Source organism: Anomaloglossus baeobatrachus, chromosome 1 (assembly GCF_048569485.1).
Source record: "Anomaloglossus baeobatrachus isolate aAnoBae1 chromosome 1, aAnoBae1.hap1, whole genome shotgun sequence".
In the NCBI taxonomy this organism is placed as follows: Eukaryota; Metazoa; Chordata; class Amphibia; order Anura; family Aromobatidae; genus Anomaloglossus; species Anomaloglossus baeobatrachus.
Genome location: NC_134353.1, coordinates 306,647,474 through 306,665,627, shown reverse-complemented (window position 1 = coordinate 306,665,627; position 18,154 = coordinate 306,647,474). Strand labels below are relative to the sequence as shown.

At 37.1% G+C, this 18,154-nt stretch overlaps 1 protein-coding gene across 2 annotated transcripts in view; it reads left to right on the top strand.

Annotated features, from left to right (window-relative positions):
* Positions 1-18,154, top strand: part of CCSER1 (coiled-coil serine rich protein 1) — a 1,289,205-nt gene that overhangs the window by 1,246,014 nt on the left and 25,037 nt on the right. For both annotated transcript variants that reach the window (XM_075337134.1, XM_075337126.1), the window contains exon 9: positions 10,784-10,873. In XM_075337134.1, coding sequence (XP_075193249.1) covers positions 10,784-10,873 — 90 coding nt within the window. The remainder of the gene's footprint in view (positions 1-10,783; positions 10,874-18,154) is intronic.

The window sequence follows — 18,154 nt, the reverse complement described above, 5'->3', positions numbered from 1 at the left end:
TATGGCTCCCTGATCAGCAGATGAAAAATCTGAGCCATAATCAGTGCAATCATGATCAGATGAAGAAAATGAATCATGTCTAGCTCTATTGTCAAATTCAGGCCCATTTTGATTATGTTTCAAAATAGATTTATTTTTAAAAATATTCTGTGATCTTTTCCAAGTATACACTTTGTTAATACTATAGTCCCATACATCACATTTCAATTTTTGTCTAATATTTATAATATGATCCTCCAAAGAAGATAAATTGTCAGTCATTTTTTTTGTTGAGACGAATATATTCCTCTGTTTCTTTTTTATCAGCAATAGATGCAAAAACATCACTAATATCTTTTTTTGCTATTGAGAAAGTCAATGCATCCACTAGAGGTGGGAACAGCATAAAAAATCTAGCTTTGAGAGAAGCTTACTGGATCCTTACATTAAAAAACACATTTCCAGAAGGTATGAACTATAGCAATGATTTAAATTATATATATTGAATAAAAAGAAAAACAGAAAAAATTCTCCCTTTTTTTTTCTCACTCCAATGTGTTCAGTCACACAGTTCATTGCAATGAGATTAAATATGATAAAATGGCACTTTATATGAGATACTCTATACTACGGTGTTTCACAATCCCTTCCCCCTTCCTTTGTCTAATCCTACTTTTTGTTTTTAGTGTGTGATTTTTCATCATGTGTTACTAATTGTCTCTAACTATATTGTTGATCATTGCCTATAAATGTCTAGAGCTCACTAAAAATGTTAGCCTATTATTAAGGACGCTCTTTTGCATCGGAAACGTGTCAGGGTCTTCTGAATTTGGATGGACTTTTTTAATACCATGTGAAAATAAAGAAAGAAATTATTTTATGTTGGATGTGCCGATATCCTTTCCTTCTATTTAAGTTATAGTCCACCTGGCGGACTTCATATCGTTGCACTCCATGGATGTGTGGTGACCTATTCCATTGGGCGTGTCACGCTTTCCTCCACTTCGTCAGTTGTTCTTTACTATTTACTCACTGTTTACTCACTTTTTTGCATGCATATGCACTGCTTCCCCCACCTACTGGCAGTCCTAATATATATGGTATATGGTATATATAATATATATGGTATATGTGATCGGTTGCAGTCAGATCATGCAGCCACCCTGTGTAACAGCGTGTATGACTTCTTCCAATCACACTTTGTGTGTATCCCTATAGTGGTGTAAACATAAATAAATATATTTTAAAAAATGCATAGGGTCCCCACAAATTGATACTCATCACAGATAAAGCAACGGCTACAGGCTGTAGTCCCCAGCAGTGTGCTTATCTTGGCTGTGTATCAAAATAAGAGGGACCCAATGTGGCTTTTTAAAATTATTTAAATAAATAATTTTAAAAATGGTGTGAGGTCCCCCCAATTTTGATACTCAACCATGATCAGGCCGACAGCTGTGAGCATGGTTATTTTGCCCCCAACCTTTAAATATTAGCAGACTTCAGCCACCTAGAATTGTCGCATCCATTAGATGTGAATATCCCGGAACTTTACCCTGCTCATCCCGATTGCCCTGGTGCGTTGGTAATTGAGGTAATAAAGGATTGACAGCCCACAGCTGCCACTAAGCCTTAGATTAGTAATGAGGAGGGTCTATAAGATCCCTCCTTTACTAATCTGTAAGTGAAAAGAAATAAATACAAACACCAAAAAAATCATTTATTTGAAATAAAATCTAAAAAATCCAACCCTCTTTTACCCTTTATTAACCCCAAACAACCAGTTTCAATGTAATCCACACAAGGTCCTGCAATGATTATGACTCTGCAACATACTGATTTCGTAGCACGCGGGCACAGAACATGTATACACTCTGTGGATTCAGGCAGAGACTGATTTAGCCACAGCAATGAGTGCTGACGTCTCTCAGTTTATATGCAGTCACAGCTGGAGGTACCCATGGTATGCCACCTGTGACTGCAGGTAAGCTGACCTCAGGTGATATCAATAAACTCAGAGACCTCACCTTGGGTGAGGTCACTGAGTTTACAGACCTGCATCTCCTAGCAGAAAACCACGTTTTTTTGCCAAGAGATGCAGATCTAGTTCTGACATTTATACACCATATTCCTGCACCAAATCTGCACCAAATCACAATGCGGTTTTGATGCGATAGTCATGCAATTTTTTTTGCAGGCCGCCTGCATTCCAGATTTTTCATTAGTAGAAAAATTTGGTCTAGGATGAAATAAAAATATCTGGCATAGAAGACCCAGAACTGTTGAGCAGTTAGAATTCTACATAATTTAAGAATGTAAAAACATTCCTATCCCATAACAGACTGATGTAAAAAAAAGGAAATTACTCTGTCCCAAGTTTTTTGAAATGTATTGCTGCCATCAATTTCCAAATTAGTTTTGGTTTTTTTTTCAAATTAAATGAAAAAAAGTCTACTTTTCTCATTAAAATATGTGTTCTATTTTCTGTTGTGAATAAAATATGAGTGTAAGAGATTTCCAAATCATTACATTGTTGCTTTCTTTACATTTTGCACAGCTTCCCCACTTTTTGGGAATTGGGAATGTGCTTTTACAGGAATTTCTTCTCTGGATTGTTATTTTCACAGAAGTAAATGATGCTAAATTAGCTATCACTCTTCTCACTAAAACCACTAGACAAAGGAGAGAATCTTCTCTTGGAAAGATAGCTGCATGTTCCAGTGGTGGAATTCATATGGTAATCATCTAAGATAGCAATACACATTTTCTGTTAGTGGGCTTTTTAAGAAGGTATCACATTTTTATTTGAGGTACTAATTATGTAACAACAACATTCAGAAACATTTTTTAACATGATTCTAATAAAAAATAATATTTAGTTTGATCCAATGAGGAAATTATTAACATTGAATATGGGACAATTCATGTAAACTGAAATCCAAAAGTAGTTAAATTTACAAAAAATAATCCCTTTTAGCCATAGCTATAGTAATCAATTTTGACCTAAATTATGTTAACAAGATTTACAAATTTTGTTACATTTCGGCAGTCAGAAGTCTTACATTTTAGAATGATGTAGCTAAATAGAGTTCTCCTATGCAGAGGACACTATTGCATCAGAGAGGTAGCACTTTATAATCAGACTTCATAAAGTAAAAGGATTATTGTTTACTCAGTCTCCTCAAGACAGAAGACACACCTCTGATATAATAAAATTATATCTAAATGAATATGAAGCTAAGACTACAAAAATATGACTTGTTGCATCGTAATCTTATGAATATAAACTCTGTTATTACCATACAGGGGTGATTTCTGTGAGGCAAGCTTGCCAAGATACATCTTTTTCTAGAGAAGAATGTCCTTTATAACACCTGCTAAAGAAAAGTGTATAACAGTATGCATAATGAGGAAGTTTAAGAACATTTAAGTTCAAAGACAAGGGTATTCTGAAAGTTAATATATTGTCCAACTCTTAAAAAGAAAATCAAGCCCTGAAATAAAAGCTGCAGAGAATTCCTGCTTGTGAAAATGTTTTCAAATGAGGAATATTTTTTTTCTTAATAGGGAGTAAATATATTGGGGCAGCTATATATATATATAGGAAAACTAAGGAAATTGTTCAATGAAAACATTAATATCCCAGCTTCCATTTTTGTCTGTTTTCAAAATTACGGTAGCTACCTGAGTATTTGTTGTAAGCGTTGGTGTTTAATGATCATGATCTTTTTTGTTTAAAGGGGTAGTCCTTTTTTAAACTGAGATGTCTGCAGTCACTCTATTTGTCACTCTATGTGACTGCAGACTTGTGAATCCTCATATCGCACTACACGGTTTCCAGCCTTAACCAATACACTTCCATTGCACACATTAAAGACAGTTGGGTTGTAGCCGGGATTGTGCAGCCACATGACCGCCATTCCTGGTGCAGACACTGGTGAATCCTTCCAGCTTACAGTGCGTTATGAGAATTTGCAAGTCTGCAGTCACATAGAGTGACTGCAGGTTTGTTGTGTTAGACCGGACAACTCAAAACAATACAATACAATATCATATTTTAGAATTTGCTATTTGAATTTTAAATGAATTGTATAATGATTATTTTTTTCTCTATTTTCTAATAAAGAGTATCCAAATCTACAACTGAATGATGCAGTATTTAATAATTATATGGCTGTATAGAAGTGAATTTCTCTTTTTTTGGCTGCTTTAATCAGTTTTGTATAATACAGAAAAATAACAATTCTTTTGACCTAAAATTCTGAATTTCGTTAAAGAATGCTTTCTAGTGTATTTTAAAATCTGTTTTTATTCTGTGCATTTGTCTTTGGAATTTAGAAACAAGTATACTATTGTTGTAGCACTTACTTCCTGGCATGTATAGTACAACTCTAGGTCACAAAAAGTTAGGATGTTGTGTAACATATAAAGAAAACAAGAATTCAATGATAAAGAAGTTTCTTGTAGACATATAATATGCCCAATAAAACAGAGCACAGATCAGAAGGTGAAAATTAGACATTGTTGCATTTTATTTTAAAATAGCTCATTTACAAATTGATGGGAGCAAAAAAAAAAAAACAGTCAGCGCTATGTCTACCCTTGTGTTTCTTTTTACAACAGTCTGTAAACATATGGAAAGTGAAGATACAAATTGCAAGAGTATAAGGAAATTAAAGGGGTGGTCTGAAATTAAGATTTATTTTAATCCTAAATTTCCATCTTTTTTAATAATCTAATCCTTTATCAAATATACTTTTATTAAAAAGATCCTATCATTCCCACACTACACTAGTCTAACTGATTTAGTATTTTTTTATTACTTTCTGTATGATGACACTTAATTTAAGAATCCAAGTGCATGCTGGGATATTCATCATCAGAGGGCAGTGGCTGCATGATAAATCCAACAGCTGTGGACTGGTATTCTCATGCTGGGGAGACCCGTGGTTATTGGGCCTCTCCCCAGCCTACAAATAGCAGCCTACAGCCACTCAGAATTGTTTTTTCCATTAGATGTGTCAATCTTGTAATCTGGCTTATCCCGATTACCCTGGTGCAGTGGCAATCGGGGTAATAAGGGGTTAATAACAGCTCACGGCTGTCACTAAGTCCTAGATTAGTAATAGGGAGGGTCTAATCTGTAAGTGTAAGTGAAAATAAATAAAACACAAACACCAAAAAAATCTTTTATTTGAAATAAAATACATAAAACCCACCCTCTTCCTCTAATTTTTTAACCCCCAAAACAACCAGTTCCGAAGTAATCCACACAAGGTTCCATGACAATTCCAGCTCTACTACATACATACTGAAGGCACAGCATGTGGGCACAGAACATGTTTGCATGCTGTGGGCTTCAGGCAGAGAATGACTGAGCTGCAGCAATGAGTGGTGACATCACTCAGTTTATTTTAAGTCAAAGCTGGAGGTTCTCACAGTACACCAGCTTTGACCACAGGTTTATTGACCTCAGGAGACCTCATTAAACTCAGTGACCTCACCATACTGAGTTCAAAGACCTGCAGATTTGGTGCTGAAATTTACACACCATACTCCTGCATCTTCTGGCAAACAAAAACCAACACATCTAAACGTGATAGCATTTTGATGAGGTAGTGATGCATTTTTTTTTCCAGGAGATGCTGATTTGGAGCAAGAATATTGTGAGAATATTGTGTATAAATTTCAGCACCAAATCTGTATCTCTTGGCAAAAAATGCAAAAAGAAACAGTTTTGATGCCGTTTCGGTGCAGCTTTCTGCCAGTGGATGCAAATTTGGTCTTGAAATGTCTGCACCAGATCTCTTCTTAGAAAATGTTAGAAAACCCACCATGTGTTTTTTTTTGCCAAGAGATGCAGATTTGGTGTTGAAATTTTACATCATATTCATGTACCAAATCTCCATATCCTGGCAAATAAATTGCATCAGTACCAGCATTGTGATAGGTTTTGATGTGTTTTTTTTGCCAGGAGATGCATTTTTGGTGTTACAATATGGTATACAAATTTCAGCAAAAAATCTGCATCTCTTGGGGAAAAAATGTACAAAAACATTTTTGACCTCTAATAGGAGGTTCAAATTTTGTGACGAAATATTGTGCAGACATTTCAGCACTATATTTGCAACTCCTGATGAAAAACCCACACCAAAATGGTGACAAAACCATGTTTGTTCATTTTTGGTCAAGAGATGAAGATTTAGTGCTGAAGTATTTACACCATATTCCTGCACTAATTCTGCATATCCTGCCAAAACATTGCATCACTTCTGCATTAAAATAAATACATTTTTTGCTAGAAGATGCAGATCAGGTGCAGGAATATGGTATATAAATTTCAGGACCAAATATGCATCTCTTTGCAAAAATGCAGTTTTCTACTAGGATATGTAGGTTTGGGAACTCAGTGACTCACTGAGTTTAATGAGGTCACCTGAGGTCAAGTTATCTGTTGTTAAAAGTGGGTTACTTTGGGAACCTCTAGTTTTAATCGCAAAATAAACTTCAGTATGTATGTAGCAGAGCTGGAATCATCATGGGACTTTGTGTGGATTACGTCGAAAGTGGTTGTTTTTGGAGTTAATAAAGGGGAGAAAGAGGGGTTTTTCTGTATTTTATTTCAAATAAAGGATTTTTTCTCTTTTATTTCTTTTCACTTGGAGATTAGTAATGGGGGAGTTCGCATAGACAACCCGTATTACTAATCTAGGGCTTAGTGGCACATTTGAGCTGTCATTAACTCCTTCTTACCCAATTGTCACCACAGTAGGGTCATCAGCATAAGCCGGGTAATGTTCCGGGATTGTCTCATCTACTGGATGCGACAAGTCTTGGTGGATGCAGGCTGCAATTGTTAGGCTGATGGAGCACCCAATAACCATGGGTCTTCCCAGCCTGAGAATACCAGCTCTCAACTGTCTACTTTATCATGGCTGGGTATCAAAATTGGGGGGAACTTCTTGGCAAAATAATTTTTTAAAAAAGCCGTATCTGTTTCCTCTTATTTTGATACACAGACAATGGGGGCTGCAGCCTGTAGCTGTATGGTTTTTCTGTTCTGTGTATTATAATATGGGGGACCATATGTCAATTTATTTGTTTATTTTTACACCTATATAGACATGCACACATCACCTATAATTGCTAGCAGTCAGGCAAGCTGTCACACAGGGTAGGGGAACTGTCTGACTGCAACCAATCAGAGACACCAGTACTGCCGGTATGTGAGGAAAGCAGTGCATACTACATATGTAGGAATAGTAATGAGTGGCCCTTGAAGTAGTATGTACACCCCCAGAAATAGTGTTACAGCCGCACAGCAGACTGGTAACTATAACGTGCCTGCTTTTACCTTTTTTCTTTATTTTTCCTTACCCAAGTTGCTGGATCCAAATAGTTACCCAGAGTACCCTGAGAGCTCTGGGCCCGGGTCATTGCACAGGTACTTTTGAATCAGTGCAGAGCTGGACTTTTATAGTCCGGATCCGCCCATCATCACTCATGATGTGATTTTGATAACTAAACTTGCTTGTTTTGATTGCACTGCTAGCCTTATCCCATATGCACAGGGATTTCTCCAGAATGTCTTTGTCTTTTGATCATGTTGTTTACTGTGGAGAGTGGCATATTAATGTTCAGCAATTTTATGTTAAGGAACATTCTTTTGAATTTGCTTCACAATTTTTAGTTGCAGTTGTTCATACACTGCTGCTAACCGTTTTTGCTTCTCAGGGACTCTGACTTTTCAACAGGCTCTTTTATATACAGTCATGTGACTTCAGGGTCGGACTGGGGTGTCTCAGGCCCACCAGTGGGATTGACTCCAGCGGCCCACCCTACAGCTATATGCAAATACCTGTTAGTTGTTATCCCCCACCCCGTTATAGTGGAGCATTGACTGTAAAACACAGGCGGCTCCTGCACATCTACTGTGCGCACCATAACTGATGTACATCAATTATAAATACACATGCAGATAGGTGCATGTAGACAGACACATGCACATATTCACACAGACACGCACATGAACGCAGACATGCACACATATATATGAAAATGCAGCCAGGCACATGCACACACACAGACACACATATGTAGACATGCAGACAGGCAAACACATGCACAAGAATGAACATAAGCACAGACACACAGGCACAAGCATGCACACACACATATAGGTACATCCATGCACACAGAATGCAATCAGGCCCACACACAGGCAAGCACAAATACATAGACACACAGGCACACACATGCAGAGACATACAGTTGAATGCAGACAGGCACATGCACTAATGTAATGCATGTAAAGACATACATACACACACATGTACACAGATTATATTCATTTATACAAAAAAAGTCATATAAACAGAGATGTACATATACACACACATGCACATACACATTAGAGAAATTCTTACCTTCCCCTGGCTTGTCTCCAGTCTGGCCCACAGGCTCCATTGATGATCCTCTTCAGCGGGAAGCAGCAGTGCTGGGCGTGCTGCGGGACATCACAGTTAGCAGACACAGCTGCATATATTAACTGTGACATGGCTGGGGTGGCACACGAACAACAGAAGGCACAGTGCAGCCCCGGCCGACATAGAAACAGGTGGCTCCGCGGACTCGGCACTGCCACTAGTGAAGCCACCCGGGACCCGGGGCCCTGGACACTGCTGCTGGTGGAGCTTCCTGGGGCCCCCTGCCCTAGCCCAGCCCGCAGTAACCACCCTTGGGCCCTATGTGAAGTACGAGGGGACGCTAAGGACCCGGGACCTACCAGGGGATCCCCAAGCACCCTGGTGGCCCAGTCTGACCCTGTGTGGCTTATTTTAAATTTGTCCCTCAAGCTGTTTTTCACTAGTTCTACTTACTTTTCCTATCTTTTGTTAACCTTGTCTCTATTTTTTGGGATGTGTTGGTGCCATCAATTTCTAAACAAAAATTCTGATCAAATGGAAATATATAAGCAATGTTGGATTGGTATTCCAATAAGTAACATTGACTCTTGGAGCCCACTGTTTAGCTACATGCAAATTTTAGATTACATTAATTAACAAATTTATATAATTACAATTGGATAGTTTTTACGTGAATCATGAGACGCTGCTCTATTTATATATAGTGAATAATTTATGTCAACTACTGCTCATGTAGGATTGTGGGGTGTCCACTCATGAACAGGGGCCCACTTTGGGAGTCACTTATTACTCTTTGGGCCAATCCAAGGCTGGCTATTAAAATATTTCCAAATGTTTGTATTTTTGGTATTTTTACCTTTTACACAGGATCCCACTTTCTGGTATATGTGGTTGTACAAAGCTCACTTGTAGCTAGACATTAAAATTTTGTAAATCATTAACATAAGTGCAGTTGAAATTTGGAGTATAGATCCTTATTATTACAAATTTAAAGACACAGAGTTTCTTATTCTTTTGCAATTACCATGCAACTTCTTCTGTTTTATATGCTCTTTATGTGTTACTCATCAGGTGGGTGCATTTTAGTGGCAAAATATTTGTTACCTAGAGAACCATTGTTTGCGATTAGTACCATGTACAAAAACCTGGTATTAAAAACATTCTATTTTCTTACTTTCTAGACTGTTGTCATTACCAAATGTTAAATGTAATTAGTAAATCTGACTCATTGTTCACAGTTATCTGGCTAAACATATGGTATAGATATTTTAAACTGTAAATGTAAATATCAATTTCATGTCAATCTATCTGTTTTTACGCAACACCTGTATCATTTTCTTACTTCCTCCCTTCCTTCCTTATTTCCTTCCTTCCTTCCTTCCTTACTTCTTTCCTTCCTTCTTTCCTTCCTTCCTTCCCTCCTTCCTTCATTCCTTCCTTCCTTCTTTCATTCCTTCCTTCCTTCCTACTTGCCTTCCTTCCTTCATTACTTCCTTCCTTCTTTCCTTCCTTACTTCTTTCCTTCCTTCCTTCCTTCCTTTCTTCCTTCCTTCCACCATCCCTTTCTTCCTTCTTTCCTTCCTTCCTTACTTCCTTCCTTTCTTCCTTCCACTCTTCTCCTTCCTTTTTTCCTCCTTTCCTTCCTTCCTTCCTTCCTTCCCTCCTTCCTTCCTTCTTTCCTTCCTTCCTTCTTTCCTTCCTTCCTTCCTTCCTTTCTTCCTTCCTTCCACCCTCCCTTTCTTCCTTCCTTCTTTCTAGCTGATGCTGAATAAAAATAACCAATAATTAATTTCCTTTAGGCTATCCGACTTTTACTGCTCTTGAATTAACATTATTTACCATCACTGCTATTGTGGGGATGTTTGTTTTATTAATGCTACTGTAAATAAGCAGATTTTTCTAAAGTGTCACACATAATTTGCTAGGCACTAGACTGAAACTGAGGTGAAGCACTGCTTTCATCATCTATTTTTTTCCGGATGTATTATGCTAGATGATCTTCAAAGGTGTTTTCTTGCATGATAAAAAGAGCAATCCTGACACTTCTTCGTCGTTCAAGACCACTGACTGTTACAAACTGAGAATAGAAGCAGGTGTAGAGAAAACTGGGCATGTGAATATGCAATTGAAATAGTCACCTTTAGCTTTCGTAATTCCATGACAGCTCCTCTAAAGAGTAACAGCTGGTGATGCATAGTCAAACGGGGGATAGATGTGTGAATCTGAAAGAGATATCTATTGTTTTTCTTTTCATAATGTGAAAACAAGAGTCAATGTTTTCCAACATGTAGTTTACACAAGATAACACAATTCTGAACCAGTTCTATGCTGATGTTTGCAGTCTCCTTTTTGACCTTTTGTGTTTTGTTTTTTTTTTACAGAAAGCTGCTCGAACTTTACAGCCATTAAACGTCTTGAAACAGGATAAATATACACAAACAGAGGTTTTAAACCATGACCTGACTAACAATGTAAGTAGCTTCTTCTTTAAATATTTTAACTATTTATTGTGGAACCTCAGTCCACGGTCTGGGTCAATGCTTTCTAGCCATGGGCAGGAGCTTTCTGAATTTCCTGACATTCCGGCTCTTTATGATACATTTGATTAACCGGTTTGGTAGTACGTCATCTGTGCACCATGCACTGCCCAGCTGAGAGCGCATCAGCACAGCAAGTAATATAGTTATCCCAAAAGGTCAGGAGATTTACAAATATCCAGTCCATGGCCGGAAAGCATGGACCTGGATCGTGTACCGGGTTTAAACAAAGTGATCTATTGATTTTTAAAATTAGCATATTGTACTATAGTATGTATTGAGCCTAACCTAGCAATATTGAAAAAGCTGAAAATTTTTATTTTTCAATGCATTACCTTAATAATCTCTAGATATATGTAAAGTTTCTATAAATTATCCTATATCTTATGCACATAGCAAACATTCAACCAATCAATTTGTACATATCACACAAAGTCTTAAATGCTGCCTTCAGTGGGATAACTGAATAATTAAATTGGGGAATAAAGGTTTGCTTTCTTTGTATTTCCATAAGAAAAAAATGTCTTCTTATGTCCATTGACTGTACCTGATACTGTATGAAGCAATAAAAATATCTGACAACTAATTGCTCTATTGATAGACATTTGCCTCAGCTGATCTATATATTTCTAGTTTTGGTCAGATATCTTACCTATAAATGTATAGATCTTATTGTATGTGTCCCTAATGCTGTAAGTATACTCATGAATACCAGAGACACACTTCAAAACATATATTTACAGTGGGTATGGAAAGTATTCAAACACCTTTAAATTTTTCACTCTTTGACTCATTGCAGCCATTTGATAAATTCAAAAAAGTTCATTTTTTCTCATTAATGTATACTCTGCACCCCATCTTGACAGAAAACAACAGAAATGTAGAAATTTTTGCTAATTTATTAAACAAGAAAAACTAAATATCACATGATCATAAGTATTCAGACCCTTTGCTCAGTATTGCGTAGAAGCACCCTTTTGAGCTAGTACAGTCATGAGTCTTCTTGTAACAAGTTTTTCACACCTGGATTTGGGGATCCTCTGCCATTCTTCCTTGCAGATCCTCTCCAGTTACGTCAGGTTGGATGGTGAACGTTGGTGGACAGCTATTTTCAGGTCTCTCCAGATATGCTCAATTGGGTTTAGGTCATGGTCTTGCTGGGCCAGTCAAGAATGGTCACAGAGTTGTTCTGAAGCCATTCCTTTCTTATTTTAGCTGTGTGCTTAGGGTCATTGTCTTGTTCAAAAGTGAAACTTTGGCCAAGTCTGAGGCCTGAGGACTCTGGATCAGGTTTTCTTCCAGGATATCTCTGTACATAGCCGCATTCATCTTTCCTTCAATTGCAACCAGTCGACCTGCCCCTGCAGCTGAAAAACACCCCCATAGCATGATGCTGCCACCACCATGTTTCACTGTTGGGATTGTATTGGGCAGGTGATGAGCAGTGCCTGGTTTTCTCCACATATACCACTTAGAATTATCACCCACAAGTTCTATATTCATCTCATCAGACCAGAGAATCTTATTTCACATAGTCTGGGAGTCCTTCATGTGTTTTTTGGCAATCTGTGTGCTGGCTTTCATATGTCTTGCACTAAGGAAATTCTTCTGTCGGGCCACTCTGCCAAAAAGGCCCGAGTGGTGGAGGGCTGCAGTTGACTTTGTGAACCTTTCTCCGATCTCCATACTGCATCTCTGGAGCTCAGCCACAGGGATCTTGGGGTTCTTCTTTACCTCTCTCACCAAGGCTCTTCTCTAATGATTGATCAGTTTGGCTGGACGGCCAGGTCTAGGAAGGTGGCCACTGTGCTCTTAGGAACCTTGAGTACTGCAGAAATTATTTTGCAACCTTGGCCAGATCTGTGACTTTCCACAATTCTGTCTCTGATTTCTTTGGGCAGTTCCTTTGACCTCATCATTCTCATTTGGCTGACATGCACTGTGAGCTGTGAGGTCTTATATAGACAGGTGTGTGCCTTTCCAAATCAAGTCCAATCAGTTTAAATTAAACACAGCTGGACTCCAATGAAGGAGTAGAACCATCTCAAGGAGGATCAAAAGGAAATGGACAGCATGTGACTTAAATATCAGTGCTTGAGCAAAGAGTCTGAATACTTATGACCATATGATATTTCGTTTTTCCTGTTTAATAATTTTGCAAAAATTTCTACATTTCTGTTTTTTTTCTGTAAAGATGGGGTGCAGAGTGTACATTAATGAGAAAAAATTAACTTTCTTGAATTTGCCAAGTGGCTACAATGAAACAAAGAGTGAAAAATTTAAAGGGGTCTGAATACTTTCTGTATCCACTGTATATATATATATATATATATATACACATATATATATATATATAGTTTATAAATATCCTAAACCATCAGGAAAAAAGTGAAGGTGCTGTATTACTCCACACCAATTGTCTTTATTGAAAATGATAAAACATTGATGCATAGCAGAGTTATTTAAAAAGGGGCACACTAAACCCATGACAAGAGGATAAAGATAAGTGGCTAATCTATACATAGTTTGATGTCTGTTAAACACTTTACGCAAAATATTAGTGATAGAAGCAAGTTAAAAAATGACACATTTTTATCTTATTAATGTAAGAGATATTAGCTTCCATGAAGGGGAGAAACTGTCTCTTTAGTGTTACCTAAATTAAAAAAAATCATCAAATTTAAAATGATTAGTCTTTTATCCATGTTTTATTTAGTTTGCAATCTGTTATGTTTTATTATTTGGGATTTCATCTTCATGTTTATAATGGCAGTAAACCCAAAAGTGACTACAACTGTAAGTACCCATTACAGTTCCTTGTGAAATTGATGCCCTTGATCAGTTGCTCTATTCCTGCTTTAGAAATCTGAATAGACAAGCAGCAGAGTTAATCCAAGCCCTTCCTTATTCTTAAGGTTTTACTATCTTATTTTCCTCCTTCACTCCTGTGTTGTGCAACCTCCTTTGCTTTGCTTCTGGCTGTAAATGGTTATCGAAATGTGGATAGGCATTTCATGATTTTTCAAACTGATCAGCAATCTGTGACTTGGAAAGCCATGCCTGAGGATCTGATTGACATTTCCACATCCTCACACTTGGAATTGGCTGATGTATACAAGCATTTAGTCTATTAGGTATTTGTAGCCCGTGCATGGCCTAAAATGCATGTGCTCCAAGAAGTAGAGGTTACTGTCAGCAATTCAAGGATAAGAAAAAGATGACATTTACTGCAGGGAGTAACATTTTAATGAACAAAGCTGATGTGAAATACTGAAAAGCAAGAAAATAGAAAAACACAGTTACTTACTATTTGCTCACAATAAACTCAAACAAAAATATCTGCGCTTAAGTTCAGAAAAAACCTTTAGTTTGTGTAGAACTTGAGTGAAATCAGCTAGCAGCATAGGCACTTTTGTCAGGGTGCCAAATAGAATAATTGTAAATAAACAAAAATATAAAAGTCGATACTTATATCAGTCTACAAAGTGTGCACCACACAGGTTGTTTGGATTGCAGATAGCTAGAGGTAGAGGAACTAGTTAATTTACACGAGCATCAAATATAGTCTACAGTCAAGGGACTGGTGGATTAAGACAAGTAAAACAGCAAAGCATGCAGTGAGAATATTAAATAGAGGTAGGTTAACTCACTGTGACCTCGTATATAGTAGTGGAGGCTGATGGAGTCAAAGTCAAAAAAGCAACACACAAAACAGGGTGAAATCCACCAGCATGCAGGAGAGTCACAGGGAGTTCTACCAAACTGATCAGGTTTTTTGCATGGTCCGTGGTCCTGGGATGGATGGAGCCCTGGAGAGTGCATCAGATATGGAGTGCTGTGCAGGTCTATCCCATCACAGTAAAGGGAATTCCCATTTTGCCCAGTGCGATGCCTCTGCTAGAACACTTCTGCCAATGGAGTCCCCAGCGACACAGCAAGACACAGGAAGCAGACTGCAGGAGTTGGAGTGGGTGATGTCACCACTAAGTACAGAGGCCTTGTGAGGCCAAATTCCAAGCCAATATGTTTCAATACACACGATTTTCTTTGTAATAGATATGCTATTTTTTTGTTTATTTACTATTTGCTGTTAATTAATTTCTTAACGCAACTTTTTATATTAGCTACTATTACTGATTACATTTTATGATGATGAGAGAAGGGAGGATCTAGAGGCAAAGGAAGGAGCAAGAGTCAGAAGGAGGAGCTAGAGTCAGAGCTCCACCCCTCCTGACTTCTATCTACATAGAATCTCATCAGTATCAACTGCCATCTCCTCTCAATAATAGGAAAGTCTTCACTGAATGCAGATTTTATCTCAGAATTGAGCAGTTTGATAATGACTGATAATTACTGGTCAATTCTGGTAGAAATAAAGGCAAATTTATATAATAAGATATATTACAAAGTTGCTTTTTTTTCATATGCTCTATTGATTTATGCAATAAAAATTAAAATGACAGTTGTGCTGAAAAAAAAAAACAGCTTTGCATATTTGGTATCATACTGACTTGCAAAGTCATATTTCCAGGACAGTGTACTGTATAGTGACCATGATAAATAAAAAAAAATGTGGAATTGCACTTTTTTTGCAATTTCAATATTTTTCCTGCTTTCCAGTGCATCACATGTTTAAAATGAATGGTTTCATTTAAATGTACAACTTGTTCTACAAAGTAAAATCCTTCCTATGGATATGTGGTGAGAAATAGCAAAATGTTAGGGCTCTTAGAAGAAGGAAAGAAGAAACAAAACTGAAAAAAGGAAAATATCAAGATAATTAAGGGGTTAAGATGTTTCAAATTAACTAAGGCAATAAATCATGAAGAAGACATATAAGAAACCAAGATTCATGGCAGAATGAGCTTATGCAATAAGTCACATTGGCTTGGTCATAATATGGAAAATAGGGAAGGAATAGTATATATAAGGCACCAAAATGACCTGGAAGGTCTGCAATATTATGTAAAAAGTGAAATGAGAGACAAATTGTTGTGAAAACATGAATTTATTAAAAAACTAAAGTGTATAGAAAAACATAAAAACACTTAAAGTCCAAAAATTAACAATGGACAAACACAATATTCCTCAATGAGATACATTGTGTATGACAGTACATATATCAAAAGTACCTTTAAGAAAAACCAGCTAGGCAGTAATAGAAAACAGAAGGCACAAGTAAGAAGAAATAACCAGCTACGTAATAGTAAGTAATGAATAGCAATAAAGGGAATGACTACATACAAGTGTCCTTTTTGCTATATGCCACAGAGTAGGTTACAAACAAAAAGTACAGATAATAAGATAATACCTCAATATTAATAAGCAAAATATCTGAATAAAGAAATACAAAATACAAATGTGTAACCTTGGAATTGCGGCTCCTAGCTGTGGGTAAATGAAAAAAGAGGGAGAGAGGCGATGTCCCACGTGTTATGCCTAATGATGAGCGAGTTTCGAAATACTTGGATTCGCGATACTCATAACAAGTTCTGTCTAATTCTCGCATATGCATTCCGGATAGTGTGTGCAATGCAAGTCAATGGGGAAAAACTCACAATGTAACGAGTAACCCGAATGCTATACTATTTGTGCGAGTAGCGAATAGTACAGCATTCAAGTTACTTGTTACATTGCAAGTATTCCCCATTGACTTGCATTGCACACACTATTTGGAATGCATACATGAGAATTGGACAGTACTCGTTACGAGTATCGCGAATCCGAGTATTTCAAAACTGGCTCATCATTAGCTATGCCATGTGCTATTGTTTCATCAGGGTTTCATACCCCTCTCAGCTCTTATCGTGGCTGCACTATATTGCAATGCTTCATCTTTGCAGGATAGGGTAGCTGGCGATGATCGGACCCTTGTGATTAGAATGCAGGTTTAGTGATCGGAGGGGTGAAAGAGTGTGATCCCTCTCCCATTCCCTTAATTGCCAGGACACACCTATACATCCTATTTCAGTTAGTACCTCCAATCTAGGACATATCGGTACCTCCAAGGTCGCAAAGGGACTAAAAATACCTACATTTTCACTACAAAAATGGGATTTTATTTGAATTTTGCTCAATTTTTAAACCAAGGAGCAAAACAATAGATAAATGATATATTGTAACATATAAGAAACTACTCATTTTCCACTAAGGTCAAGACTGTTCTAATTTGAACAATTCAGCACAAGTAATATTTATGTGCTTTTATTGCCATTTATTCTGAAAGACTATATTACACTTTGATTTTCAAGCAGACATACAGATTTATATCAGAATAAAGTTAATTGCTTGTTTTACAAACCATTCCTTTGTAATCTTGGATTAGTTAAAGTTCAAATACATGGCGGTTGTCTATTATTAAAATGTAAGCCATTTCATAATCAAATATCATTTGCACTCTCATTAACAATTTAATGAAGGTATTAAGCCGGCAATCACCATAGACTAAGTACTTTATACCCATATCATGTATTCTGAAATTTGTAACTTGGAAAGGAACCTTGTATTGATATTTAATTGAATGCATCAATGGGGAACTCTTCAAATTATTGTGTTAATGAAACAGGAACATTTCTGTGTCATTTACTTCCTTTTCACCAGAATATATTTTGAGCCTAAAATGCAAATTTGTAACAGAAATTATTTAAAACTCTAAATTATATAAAACTCTATGTTCTACAGAAACCAAGTTCACGATATGCATAGAATTTCATCTTTAAGCATCACCTGATGGTATAGGTGCTGTATAACAAAAATGCCATTAAATACAAAAATATAAATAAAAGAAGGTGATGGACTTGGAAGTAAACTTGATATTAGTTTCTTGCTATCCAGCTGCTGAAATTTGACATGAAAACCTAGTGTAGCACCAGTTCACATTACGCCTGCAGTAAAAGCTGGTGGGGTCCTGTCATGTGTCTGATGTCCTTCCTCCTTTCTCCTTTTGGGATTTGCAAAAGGATAAGGGAGAATGAAGTTTAGGGTTACAGGGCAGGGACATTTTGTTGGTGATTGCAAAGTTATACAGTGTCTATACTAAGCACGGCTGTCCACATCAATTCTCTTAGATGGTGTTGTTCACTATATTGCTCACTGGGATTAGATACATGGGCTGTATCACATACTGAGGTTAGATTGTAGTGTGTACCATGTGCTGTGATTAGATAAGCGATGTACATCATGCGCTGGGGTTAGATACGTGGCATATATCGTGCT